General features: G+C 38.5%; 1 protein-coding gene and 1 long non-coding RNA gene across 3 annotated transcripts in view; one reads left to right on the top strand and one right to left on the bottom strand.

Annotated features, from left to right (window-relative positions):
- Positions 1-14,571, top strand: part of LOC119625689 (uncharacterized) — a 381,097-nt gene that overhangs the window by 187,017 nt on the left and 179,509 nt on the right. The window lies entirely within an intron of this gene.
- Positions 5,047-14,571, bottom strand: part of MDFIC2 (MyoD family inhibitor domain containing 2) — a 112,191-nt gene continuing 102,666 nt past the window's right edge. For both annotated transcript variants that reach the window (XM_007984960.3, XM_073009622.1), the window contains one exon: positions 5,047-7,763. In XM_007984960.3, coding sequence (XP_007983151.1) covers positions 7,504-7,763 — 260 coding nt within the window. In that variant the 3' untranslated portion in view covers positions 5,047-7,503. The remainder of the gene's footprint in view (positions 7,764-14,571) is intronic.

Raw genomic sequence — 14,571 nt, 5'->3', positions numbered from 1 at the left:
TATTTTCTCCATGAAGCAGAACTTGCCAGGGCCCTGGAATACAATATAGAGTATAGTCAGATGGATTTTGCACTTCGTCCAACCTAGCAAAGTTACTCCTTGGCTATTATTTTTCACTCTATTGTAAATAGCAAGAGGCAGATGAAAAGGTAAAAAATATGTTGCTTGGAAGATACTTATTTTCGCCTACCTAGGGTAATCAAGAATAGACATCAGCTCCAGATTTGGTAAGTAATAACTCACATTTGACTTTAATACACCATGATAAACTTTGAGGAATATATCTTTTAAAACATAAAATGCTTTACCTCTGATTTAAAGTTTGGGGGATTGGTCCTGCACCGTAGGCAGGTTAGATTTAGCATCTCTGGAAATTCCAGAGCAATTTTAAACTACTCTTTTTGATCACTTGCTGCAGCTCCAGCTTTCAAAGAGAATGAGATGTTTTGGGAATGAATTGTGATGGACTTATATGAAAATTTATATGACCAAGAATTGGATTTGTTCCCCTGGAATATTATAGATTATGTTTTATGTTGGAATTACATCAGTGTGCAGAGCAGCAGAAGGCTGGCTTAATGTAGCTAAAAATATACCTTGACTTTCCACTTGGAATAGAACTCCCCCCTCCCCAACCTGTTTCTTCCCTAATGAAAATAATGGCTTCATGACTCATATATGTGATAGACAGTAGGGAATATTTGAGTTTTAAAATAAGAAGAGTTTGAGAAAGGACTAATGGTCCTTTTCTAATTTCTTTCCCATCCATCTCTTCCCTCCTGTTTCCCTGTCACCATCCTATTTCAAGCCTTCATCACCCCTTGCCTTATTGCAGTTGCACCTTTCTCAGTCTCTACTCTCCTGGCTTTAATCTGTCCTGCATGCTGCCGCCTGGTCAATCTTCCTCCTCCACCACTTTAATCATGTAATTCCTGCTATTCTTCAGTGGATTTTCATTTGCTCCTTAGTAAATTGCGAACTCACTTCACAATCGCCATCTTAGTCAGGTCTTACCTGAAGTTGGGCAGCAGCCTCCTACCTGGCCACCTAATTGGTCTCAGTATTGCTTTGATTTGACCCAATGTTTTCCAAAAATATTATTCAAGTACCTTTTATTACATGCAGGATGATTTTGGTGCCACACAGATACTGTTATGCATAGAATTACTTATAAATCATTGCTAATATAATATTATAAAAGTGTAACTAGGAATTTATGTATATTGTTGCTTAGAATGAAAGGCGTCAACAAAGTGAGCTAATAAATCACTTTATGGGGTGTATACAGTCCAGGCTTTTCTACATCCCTTAGAATACCATCTTCACCTCACCTCTCAGGGGGCAGTTTTACAAACTCACTTTATGTGCCAAGTGGTTTACTGCCATGCCCGCATTGGCAAGGAGAGGATCACAACAATGGCAGAGTGGCGACAGTGGGACCATCCTGGCCTCTTGCCTTCATCCCTGATTGCAGGGACCTGCCCCTAGTATTGCAAACTACACAGCAGTGATTGGACCCATTAAAGGAGCTTTCTGAAGTCTCAACTTCAAATGATGAGTAGCTTAGCTACTGAGAGAATCTTCTTCAATATTCTTATTTTATTTTTTAAATTTTACGGGAACTCAATATTAAATGAGGAACCATAGGCAGAAAGTGCTGAAAGAGGAAACAAAGAGGATGCTGGGGAGTGCTGAATTTAATGAAAGCTCTGTATCCACAAAATAAGTTGTGGCTTTGTAAATTCACTCTAAGTACATTTGAGGAACAATAAACCATAAAAGAGGTTGCCGTGACCTTGGATTCTGTATAGCTTTTGAGATAAAAGGTCTAAGTATCAGAATGCATTTTTTGAGCATAGTGTTGTTGACTGATTAAAAACAATTCATGCTCCTAGAACCCTCTGGTGGAATGCTGATGAGGGGCTGGCCTGGGTGCATTGTGCATGATTGACTCTCTTAGAGCAAAGATCAAAGTTGCTTTTCTAAAATGGAACACTAAAAGGTAAGTCTTTGTAACCATAGATAAATGAAGCAAAACTACTGACATAAGGATTACATTGCAATACATTGACTTTGCGTTTATTACTTATTGGGTACGTATCTTAAAAGCATTTTGAAGATGTTCCAAATTCTAATCATTGTACAGGATAACAACTCTTAAAACATTTTCTATCAGTGAATGCTTTTCTTTGAATATAGCCATTGTATTTTTCTGAATGCTTTAAAAGTGACTACTTGAATTTTATCTTGGTTTCATAATTTTTCACACATATAACTTTTTAGGTTTAGTGATTAAAAGTATGGGTTTTGGAATGAACAGACTTGGGCTCAAACCTTGTGATAATTGCTTATTTGCCGTGTAACCTGGGACAATTTACTTAACCTCTTTAAGACTCTTTCCCTAAAAAAAAGAAATAGAAATAATAATAAAATCTATTTTATAAGGCTGTTTAGAGAATGTGATAATATACACAAATACTTAAATATTTTCTATATGATATTTTTTCTCATCTGTAAAATAAATTAATAAAAATAAAAATTATGTAGAGAACACATCAATCTTTCTGGTCCACCCGTAACTATATACTAAGAGTGTAAAGTGAAATTTGGATTTTAGTAGATGGTATTGCAATCCATGACCAAAACTTGTCTCCATCTCTCCCTCCCACTTACCCTCTTTCCCCCAAAGTGCCCTAATAGCAAAATACGGAAAGGAAAATATCTGGAGAGGAGAAAATACTCCTTTATAGCTCTTCTAGAACCTCTAATACAGGTCTTTCTGGCCAAGGATTGAATCAGAAAATGTGTTTTAGATCTGCAGACTTAAGTGGTTCTGCTTCCCACCCTTTGAATCAAGATAATCCTTTGGCTGAAGGTCCTCCTCAGCTGCCAATCAAGATGTGAAGCAGAGGAGATTTGGCCAGGGTAGTTCAGGGCATGGGCCCTGTGTAAGCTGCGGACAGGAAGGAAAATACCATGGAGGTGATCTTTAAGCCAAACTCCCCAAACCTGTCTTAAATTACACCACAGTGTAAAATGCGGCCCAACGAATGTCCTGGTCTCCCACCAAAGAGATAAACAACTCCTACTCTCTTGGAGGCTGGGAGAAAGCTGAAGGTTCATCACTTCTATTGACCCCTTCTCAAAATGTGGAGTCCTTAGAACTAGGGTTACCTGATTTAACAATTAGAAATAAGGAGCACCCAGCTACGTTTGCATCTCAGATAAATAAGAAATCGTATTTGTAGTATAACTAGGTCGCATGTAATGTTTGGGACATGCTTGTTTGTTGTTTTTCTGAAATTCAAAGCTGACTCAGCATCCTGTACTTTGTCTGGCAACTCTATTTTCAACAGTTTCTAAAGGTGAATTGGTGATGGATAATTGAGACTGACAGAATGCTTCAGTGAAATGCTGTTGACATTTAGATATTTGTTGGTGGGAGTCGGGGGTGGTGGCTGTCCTGTGCCTTATGGATGTTTAGCAACATTTCTGGCTTCTACCCACAAGATTCTAGTAGCAGTCTCCTGCCCTGCATTGTGACATCAATTATCTCTCCAGGCTTTGCCAAATTGGGAGGGAGGGAATTGAGAACCACTGCTTTAGATGCAGTGGAAAAAGCAGAGCTGTGAAGCATATCAAGGTGGTAGATCAGAAGGTGGCCAATTTATCCAAATAATGGTGCTGCTCCGGCCCCCACCTGCATTTCTTGCCCTCTCCCTACATTCTGGACTCCTTCCCTGTAATATTTGGAGCTGTTCGAACCTCTGTTGGAGAAGCCCCACAATATAATTTTAGTCCCATATTAATTAATTAATTATTTTGAGGGCAAGGTTTTGCTCTGTCACTCAGGTTGGAATGCAGTGGCATAATCATGGCTCTCTGTATCCTCGAATTCCTGGGCTCATGCCATCCTTCCACCTCAGCCTCCTGAGTAGCTAAGACTACAGGAACGTGCAACTATGCCAGCGAATTTTTTAATTTTTATTTTTTGTAGAGACGGGGTCTCACTGTGTTACCCAGGCTGGTCTCAAAGTCCTGGTCTTAAGTGATCCTCCCACCCTGGCCTCCTGAAGTGCTAGGAGCCACCACGTCCAGCCCCATGTTGATTATCACTAGAAATTTGTTTGACTCTATTCACTTTGCCTTTCTGCACAGCTCACCTGAAGATACATGTGGCAACTGTTTAGGTTTTACCCAGGTCTTCTTCAAAGAACACCCAATAAACTCTTAAATCAAATATATATATTTTATCAGAGTCTATAGTTTGTGTGGACTGAGGGAACTTAGTATTTGATGGGCAAAATTCTTACAGCCAAACAACCTAACTTAAGTGTACATATTAATAATTTTCTCCGTTTTGTTGAGAGAGAGAAACTTAGAGGCACTGGGTCATGAATTCTGCCTATCAAATATTTCCATCTATACATTTATCCTTGAAAAAATGCGAATACACCCTCCCACAATGTTTCCTATTTGTAAAGTTTCTCTGCCTGGATGTTTTCTTATGCCTTTGGAAAAAAACTGAAGCAGCTTTCGCTCTATTAACTTTGATTGTCCAGCATTGATAATTAATTTTGTAGGCCTATCAGCTTATGTAGTGGGAAAATTTCATTAGCAAGTTAAATGTAACTTCATATCTTCATTGCTTTCCATATTTTGTCGACTTTTACAGAAGCAATGGTTTTATAAAAAATCCCTTGAGCAGAGCAAAGACAATGTAGATATGTGGTTATAATGCTGTAGGAAAAATGCTGTTCTTCATTCTATATAAAGACTGTATGTTCTTAAATCTCTTTTATTCTAGCGTGCTTCCTTAAATCAGAATACTCTATTCCCTGAAAAGTCCCATCTTAAAGAACAACATTATCTTTATTTGTAATCACAGGCCTTCATCATTGCATAAAATATCTGAGCCTTCTCAGATTCTGATATTTGTATTTAATCAATAACCACATCCCTTTTTGATCTACCTTACTTCTGCAATTGTATTTTCCCAGTTGCGTATGTTTCATTGTGTAAGAATTCAATTGAAAGAGCCATTCATGTTTGCAAAAAGGATGATGTTTTATTATTGGTTATAAAGAAAAGAAATTTCACACTTTGTATAACCGACCCTTTCTGTTGTAGCACAGTGAATTCTGAAATTGAGGAACAAAGTTAACAAACCGTGGAAAGCAGGGCCACAGAAAGATCTTGTAGTGTTCTGACCACATTATCACATAAGACCTGGTGATTTTTATGTCTCTAATTGACAAGCATTCAATTCACATTTGAAATGCACAATTTTTGCATAATTTGAGGGTATGTAGAGTAGAAAGAATAAGGGAATGATAATTGAAATATTTAACACCAATATGGCATGGCCTCACCAATGATACCAGGTACCATATTGTAAGAATAGGATTCCAGAGACCCCCAGGTGTTCCTCCTTTAGTGACTAGACCACGGGTAGACGGGTAGGTGCTCAGAGAGGAGCCAGGAGGGATGGGACATAAGGAAGTACTAGGAGGTGCAAGGGAACAACTGTTGATGAGTCGGTCTGGTAGTGTTTTAGTATTTTAATAACTTAACACCTGTGCCACTGTGTACCAGTTGGACTAAGAATTGAGTAGTGCAGGTAGTGAGAAAATTAGAACCCATGTTAGAGTTCCTGACACTGCCAATAATTCACTATGTGGTCTTGAATAAGTCAGTTCGTGGGGCCTCTGTTTTCCCCTATGAAATATAAGAAGGTTGCATAAGAACAGCTTTATGTTCCCTTCCTGTTCTAGGAATCTATTTTTTTTTCTTCTAATGATCTACAAGTTCTATGCATCGAGTATAGAGCTGTTTCTTCGAGCTTCTGAAAAGCAGAAATACTGTTTCATAGAAGGTGTGGGGCACTTTCATGCTCTGTGGTTTGTGAATAACATGATCATCAAACAGGAATGAAGCCAGCATTAACCATGGATGCACTGCGCTGCCAGCAGCAAGTTGAGAGTGGTTAAATGCCTTTTTAGAGGCAGTTTACAAATATTTTTAAAAGATGAATAGTTTTCAATGTTTGGGAGAATTTACTTCAAATTAGAAAAATGTGCTAATTTGCTGCAGAAATAAAGCAAATGGTGATTTTCCCTGAAATTTCCTAAGTCAGGAAAAACAGGTATTTTGGAGTTTTCTTTTGCTGTTGCTGTTGCCTTAAATCACACACAAAAAATTCCCTCAACTCTCCATTTCACTTTTGTGTTCTTTGTTTGGTTACTCATGCATGATGCTTTTTTATATCCAATGAAAATATTAAGATATATCCATTGAAATTTAGCACAAACTAATGAGCAATGTATTTGCCCAAGGACTATGGAATTGTTTCTACAGAAAGTAAAGAAGATTCCAAACTAACTTTAACCTAGATGTGTTTTCACCACAAACTGTTTAAACTTATTTGAGACAAACATCACTTTCCAGTCTATATCACATCTTTTTCTTAAAAAAAATAAGTAAAAGAAGTACTTGACATAATTATTGATCACTTTAATTATCAGACAAGGAAAAACATATGGTTTCTGATGCACATGCCATATTAAGAAGCTTGGTGCTGAATAAGTACCCTCAACGTGTATTTCTTTCTAGTATCTATACAAATGATAGTTTTGTAAAATGAACTGAATCTGTTTTAATATCCTGTTGCTTATTGGACCTGACAAATAAAAATGAAGAAAGTGAAGAATTGATTGGGATCTTTTTTTTTTGAAACTTGCACATAATTCTCATTTATGCGTATTAGAATAACTAACAACCTTTCTGTAACAAATTAAGAATATGAATAACCTGTTATGACATAGTCATAGACGTACAATAATATGGTCTAGAATTATAGTACTCTCTTGAAGTACACCATATTCAAAATTCACTGGAGATGTTTTAGAGACATCTGTTGTAATTACAGGAACATGGTTTCTAATTCATTTAATTCCCTTTCCTACCTAAACTGTACATATAAGTGAATTTTAAGAGACTGTATAAATAAATTTTTAATTACAAAATGATGTTATACAATACATTATTAATAATAACCAACAATACATAATGTTTATGCATGAGTCCATTAGAAAGACGAGCTAATGTATGTCAGTTCTAAAAGAATGCACTAATTTGTCCTGAATTTGTGAATGAGGTTGAATCCGTGATGCAAGCTGATGAGTGCAATAACACAGTGGCTTAACATGCTATTTTATAGTGAAGAAACATCTTGTACCTACGGCATTTAAGAGGTATTTAAGATTTGTTCATCACATGTGATCAAGAATCTTATTTTTCAGTGAGCCATGCGGTTGTGAAATTTGGAATAAGACCATTGAGTTGACAATACTAGCTTTCCTAGACAGGTGCAGAATAAAATGGCCTATAGCATCCAAGAAATGTGTACAGTCCTTACATTTCAGCACATGGAAATCAGTCTTGTTGTAATGGAATTTCCCACTGTGGCCAAAAGGACTGCCGGAATGTGGTTACTTCACTGTACTAGCGGTAACAGATTTCTGAAATCTCCATGGCCAGTTCCAGACACTCGCTGGTCTCGTGGCAAGATTCAAAAAGGCTGCAGTCCATGTCACAATTGCAGTTGCAATCATTCCGAGAGTGATTTTCATCCGAGGTGTGGTGATACCGGTGAGAGGGGCAGCACACTTTGGTACACACTGTTTCGCACGTGCCGGGGAGCATCAGGAGACAGTCCCAAAACTGGCAAAACAGACAGGCGAGGATAAGGGAGGCACACTCCTCTGTTTAAAGAAGAAGACCAATTAATAGTGGCACATCTGGAGGTGTCTATGAAGGGCGGGCATGTGTGCTGGGATACTTGATAACTTGATAGCCAACTCTTAATTATTTATCCACATTAGAGGTAATGTACACCGTTCTTCTCTCAAGCTCCGCCACCCCCATGCCAGTGCTCACTCTACTTAAGTAATTGCTTTATTAACTTCCTGAGCATTTCCTATTGATTTGACAAAATCTGGTTATTTAAAGTGCTGTCACTTTTCTAAACTCCTTTATTTACTTTGCCTGCAAGGCTCTGGGAAGCCACACAATTAGCTACCTCTTTGGAAACCTTGCAACTGTCTGAAAAATTGCAGGGACTCCCCAGATACTTGGGGCTTAAGAAGCAATTAGGACTGGGGACAAGGAGAGACTGTACAAATGCCCTATTTCTTATCATCAGGCTTTGTTATTTTTCAACATGGATTCCCATAAATCTGCCACACCCATATTCCAGTGCAAGCAAAAAGCACATTTCAAAACTTAATATAAATGCTTTTTAAAATAATCACAGCTTTTGGGTTGTGTTTTATTTTTAATCTCTGTTTCCGTTTCCCTCCAGTTATGTAAAGCCTTGATTTTATATTCAAGTTGTTTAAGTGAAATACGTCATCATATGCCTAAAAGGTTTTAAATCTTATCAATCCTCTTTAAGAAAATTGGTTTAAAAATTTACTACGCAGACTTGTAAAAATCTGGAAAGTATCTCTAAGGCATTGAAGGTAATTGGTAATTCTAGCCAAACAGCTGTGATGGGTTATAGATTATTATGTTTTTTGTTTCCATAAAGGGAATTAGTTAGAAGATGTAGCAGTTCTCTTGTTAAAACTATAACTTTTCTTTCTTTTAAGTTAAAAAAAGTCTAAAAAATGTGAGTGTTTTGTAAAAGGGTAGGTAAGTGTTCATGTGATATATTATCTAATTAATTAAAATCAGTAATCTGAAGATTATTGATAATTGAAAGTAACATTCTAGCATGAATTAGAGAAAAATTTCTCCTCAAGATAGGCTTATCAATTGATTTAAGTTTGACTTTCATAAGGATCTATATTTGTCCCAATAAGAATGCTAATAACTTTGGTTTTCAGACTTTAGTCAGTGGAGAGTGTATAAGCATAAGGAAGAGATTTTGCCTATAGTATCAGTGCTCTTATCGCCCTATTCATTTACTTTTCATTTTCCAGAAAACTCTTTTCTTTCATTATTTGTATAATTATTAGTCCGTAAGTGAAAGAAAACTATGGAAACATCTTATGAAAAGGAACAAATATTTTAAAGAAAGTCACTTTGGTTTCTTGTAAAAACACTATATAAAGTTATGAGGTGAGTCCTGAATACAGCTAAACAAAAATCTTTCTTCTTTCCTCTTTTTCTCTCCATCCTCTTTCTCTTACCTTCCCTTCTTTTCTTCCCAGAAAGTTGGTGGTAAAGAACCACATCATGACTGTTATGACTACTTTAATTGTCATATATTGTTGCAGGTGCTGTGGCCATTACTCAGTATTTATAGTTTAGGCAGCAGATTCCACAATACTTCTACAGTGTACATACTCATCTCTTTGCCAAATTTGCTGCATTTTTCTTCACCTAGAGCCAGCTTTTAGCATGTGACCAACTCTCCCATATCTCATAAGTCACCACAAGCCGCCCACAAAAATGCAAGAGTAAGTTAGTAACAGTACATAGACTGTTTCAACTATGCTTTTCTGAAAAGGAAAAGGCGGTCAAAGATGAGGGACATACAACCTCATTGAGTTTCACCAATATGAAGACCGCTGCTATAGCAGCCACTGGAAAAGAAGAGGCTGTTAGCAGATCATATTCCAAGTGAATACTCTGTGATCCCTCGGGCTGAATGCTCAAGAGACTTACTCAAGCTTATGACCATATAAAAATGAGTCCACCGGATCCTGTCCTTTATACATGCAAGGTTTAAAGTTTACTTTGGAGCTAAGTAGGGCGGGAATGCAGGTGACCTTAAGGATAGGAGCTGGTGCTTCCTATGAGAAGGTGAAGGACCTGTTTGTAAAGTGGTCTTATAATTTCCTGAGAGTGTACAACCTTTTGGTTCAATTGCTCTTGCCAATGTCTCCTCAAGTTGGCAGACTCTGGAGGTCTCATCTTCTGATGTATACTGTAGATTTTATTTACAAAAGAAAAAAAAAGTTTTGGCTTAATCCTTTGGCCAAATTGGCACTTATTTCCTTCTACCCACCTATTTTGCACTTGAGAATAGAGCCCTTTTTTTTTTTTTCCTGTTTCTAAGTCAGTCCTTTTTATTTGGTTTTTAAAGGCAGAGTCTCTTGCCCAAAAACAACATGGTAACATTAATGAATTGAAAACAGATTTTTCCGAACTTTCAAGTGTGTTCCACACTTTTCCTAAAAGGCATGTTAAATAGTTCTACATGAGCAGGTAAAACTGTTTTGCATATGGCCAATTTTTGTTTGCACAAGCAGTTCAGGGGAAAATTTGCAACTGTTTGAAAAGAGTGTTGGATTTCCTCTTGTCCTGAATGAGTATATTTTTCTTTGCCTGCACTATTTCCTGGGGATTTAATGTTTAATAATGTGATATTCAAAGTCATATCCCATGATACGCACCCCTTCTCTCAGCCCATCCAAAAGTGTGTACCATATAGGCTATTGCCTGCTGCACATCCCTTCTGCAACGTCTTCAAAACATCTCACTTACCAAGGCCAAACTGCATTTTGGATCTCTCACTCCCCGGTCCTACAAATCTGTTCCTCCTCCTATTTTCTTTTATGGATGGCTCCTGAACACCCAGATGAATTTGGCAGAAACCCGGTAGTCATTCTTTGTCATTTTGCTTTTCCTCATCGTACCTTTCCCATGCAATTCATTGCTCAGTGCTGCTGATTCAACCTCAAATTCGTATTCAAAATCCACAAGCTGCTCACCACCTGCGGGCCACCATCTTAGCTCTGGCCGCCATCAGCCACCAGCAGGTCAACAGCAATCGCCTCCTGGCAAGGACACTCTGCTTCCACACCAGCCCACTTCAAATTCATCAGCTCCTTCGATATTTTTAATTCTAAATGTAAACAACTCACTCTCCTCTTAGAGAAAAGTGCTAAATCCTTGCCTTAGCCTACAAGCGCTTGCATGACTGGATTCCTGCCTATTTCTCTGACTTCTGGACCTACTCTACTTACTTCATACTCACAGCACTCCAGCCACACTGACTAAATTGCAGTATTTGGAATGCACGTGGCTCAGGGTCTTTGCACAAGCCGTGTTTTTGCCTGCATTGTACACCCTCCTGTCCCCCAACTTCACCCAACTCCTATTCAAACCTTTAAGTTTTTAGCTTCAAACACCTTCCCTCTAAGTCACATCATTGCTGAAACTCTCACAGCAATCTGTTTTATTTTTTCTTCATAGCACTGACCATAGGATGTCATGAAATTAGTTTGTTACCTCCTCCTACTAGAATCTACGTTGCAAGAGGCAAAAAACTGTATCTCTCTCTGGTTGACTGACTAAATCAATGAATGATTCTAACAAGTAAATATTGTAGTCCTCATTTTTTAGATGCAAGGACTAAGGTTCAGAGATTGTTTCTGACTGTACTAAATCCTCCCAACTGTAAGATTGTAGAGCAGAGATTCAAATCTAAGTCTTTCTGGATCCAAAGCCTTTGGTCTCTATCCCACTGATACATGTGTCAACTATTTTGCCAAAAGCCAGTCTATAGCCCTCTATACTTTTTTGGGGGGTGTTTATTTCTCTTCTCCTTCTTTATTTAGAATCTTTGTTTTGTAACTTTAAAAAAACTTACTTAAATTCTTTTTTTAAAAAAACATTTATTAAGTTCAGGGGTCATGTGCTGGTTTGCTACATAGGTAACCTTGTGTCATGGAGGTTTATTGGACAGGTTATTTCATCACCCAGGTATTAAGTCTAGGACCCAATAGTTATTTTTGCTGATCCTCTCCCTCCTCTCACCCTCCACCCTCCAATAAGCCCCAATGTGTGTCGTTCCCCTCTCTGTGTTTATGTATTCTCATCATTTAGCTCCCACTTATAGGTGAGAACATGTGGTATTTGGTTTTCTGTTTCTGTGCTAGTTTGCTAAGGATGATGGCATCCAGCTCCATCCATGTTCCTGCAAAGGATGTGATCTTGTTCTTTTTTACAGCTGTGTAGTTCTCTCTGGTGTATATGTACCACATTTTCTTTAACTAGTCTATCATTGATGGACATTTAGTTTGATTCCATGTCTTCACTATTACAAATTTTGTGCAGGCCTCCACATACAGCTTATGCAGGTCTCCAAATAACCCTGAGTTGAGTACTATTATGATCCCTGTTTATGGATGAGGAAACTGAGGCAAAGAGTGTTTAAAGGCATGCCCCGGGAAACACAGGCTATTGCGGCACTATAATTTGAATCCAGACTGACTCCTCCATAGTTTTTAACTAGGAAGCCAACCTGTCTTCCATAATATGCTCCCAGTTTCCTTCTGACACACTTGAGCATGGCACAGGCCACTGCTGGCTTCTTGATGGCCTGCTTCCCTCTCCATTCCCTCCTCTTGCCCTCCTCTGTGCTGGATTCCCAAGATTGGCAAAGAACATTTTCCAGTTGCTCTTAGCGGCTTCTGTCTAGATTCAGCCAGTAGAAGGCAGTAAGTGGAACCTGCAAGATGGGAGGAAGAGAAAATTCAGGGTACTTCTCCTCTTGCTCTTTGCTTTGGGTGGTGTCTTAGGCAGTGGTTTTATCTTCTCTTTGCTTTCATCTCTCTCTGAGTGTGTATCTTCCCTCTGTGGCTCTGGCTAATGGCAGTGACTGTGGTCTAATAGTAGTTAGTGACTAGTGGTCTATCTGATAGTGGTTAGTGACTAGTGGTCTAACAGTGGTTAGTGACTAGTGGTCTATCTGACAGTGATTGGTGACTGACTAGTGGTTTATCTGGTAATGGTTAGTGACTAGCTGTTTAATTGATAACAGTTAGTGACTAGTGGTCTATCTGCTAACAGTTAGTGACTAGTGGCCTATTTGATAGTGGTTAGTGACTAGTGGTCTTTCCGATAACTGTTAGTAACTAGTGCTCTATCTGATAGTGGTTATGACTCGTAATCTATCTGGTAACGGTTAGTAACTAGTGCTCTCTCTGATAACGGGTTAGTAACTAGTGCTCTATCTGATAGTGGTTAGTGACTAGTAGTCTGTCTGATAAGGTTAGTAACTAGTGCTCTATCTGATAGTAGTGACTAGTAGTCTGTCTGATAACGGTTAGTAACTAGTGCTCTATCTGATAGTGGTTAGTGACTAGTAGTCTGTCTGATAACGGTTAGTAACTAGTGCTCTATCTGATAGTAGTTAGTGACTAGTAGTCTGTCTGATAACGGGTTAGTAACTAGTGCTGTATCTGATAGTGGTTATGACTCGTAGTCTATCTGATAACGGTTAGTAACTAGTGCTCTATCTGATAGTGGTTAGTGACTAGTAGTCTGTCTGACAACAGTTAGTACTAGTGGTCTCCAAGTTCATACCAGTGCACTAGGAGGCCGGTGGGACGAAAGGAAGAGGTGCGAGAGGCTTCTTGCTGTTGCTAACGTCTGGGTGGCTTACTGTTCACTGTATTTAACTTTTCTGCTCTTCTAATACCTTTGTCACAAGTTCTTTGTGTATTAAATCTCCTCTACAGAACACCTGGCATCCTGGCAGAGGCTCTAATCACTGCTATTGAAGTGCCTACCTGGCTTTCCTTCCTTAAATCTGAATTAGAGAAGGTTTAAGATGGATCAGAGACCTGCAGGCTGCACAGTCAACAGTGGTGTTTCGCTGGGAGCAAAAAGCCATGACAAAAACCCCCTTGGGGTTCATTTCCTTTCTACACCCCGGGGCACCTTTAGGACATGTGCAAAGTGATACCCTAATGACACTGAAGAATTAACACAGCTTCCAGAGGTGTTAAATGTACAACTGGGGACTGGCTAATTAGGAGGGAGAATCTCTCTCACTAGAAAGCATCATTTTTAATTAGACTGGAAAAGATGGCAATGCAAGGAGGTTCCACAAATGTATTTGAGGGGAGCCTTATGGCTGCGGTCCTGCACTCCCTGATTCTGCCCTCCCAACTTTGGATCTTGCCATCTTGGTGCCCATGATTAGGAGGTGGGAGGGATAAGAGCAACCACAGTAGTTCCTGAAGCATTTCTGAGCTGCCGAAGCACACCTCCTGCTACCCCAGGACTCCTTATCCTAAGTGGCAAGAATCGTTCTCCCAGAAGTGACCTCAGACAAATCACAATCCTTCCTCTTCCTCCTCAAAGCAAAGAAAAAGAAAAGAGCCAACATGATACCAGCCCAAAGCCAGTATTTTAATACACTAATATGCTATCACATAGAATTCAGCATCATAACGAGATTCATGACACAATGAATCCACTGATTACTAAAAGTTTCCAAAAGTATAAAAATCGATTCCCACTCCCCCACATTGAGTTCTTTAAAAAATGTCTGTAATGTAGAATGGGAATAAATAAAGAGTGATTGAATGCCTTTCTCTAGCTGGGGTATCATCCCTGATGTTATCAATTTTAATAGCTACTTAAATATGTCAAGATCTATTTAAGTTCAGACAAGCACAACTAACACTCAAGTCAGTTCTTTCGAACTAGAATGACTAGATTTGGGTGATACTAAGTAAATTTGTGCTTATGTTTTTTTCTGAGCAAATGAACTGAAATAATTATAAAATTGAAACATTTTATAAGGTGACACTAGTGCATTTAATTGTA

This window comes from Chlorocebus sabaeus, chromosome 22 (assembly GCF_047675955.1).
Source record: "Chlorocebus sabaeus isolate Y175 chromosome 22, mChlSab1.0.hap1, whole genome shotgun sequence".
NCBI lineage: Eukaryota > Metazoa > Chordata > Mammalia > Primates > Cercopithecidae > Chlorocebus > Chlorocebus sabaeus.
This window is presented reverse-complemented; position numbering and strand designations above follow the sequence as displayed.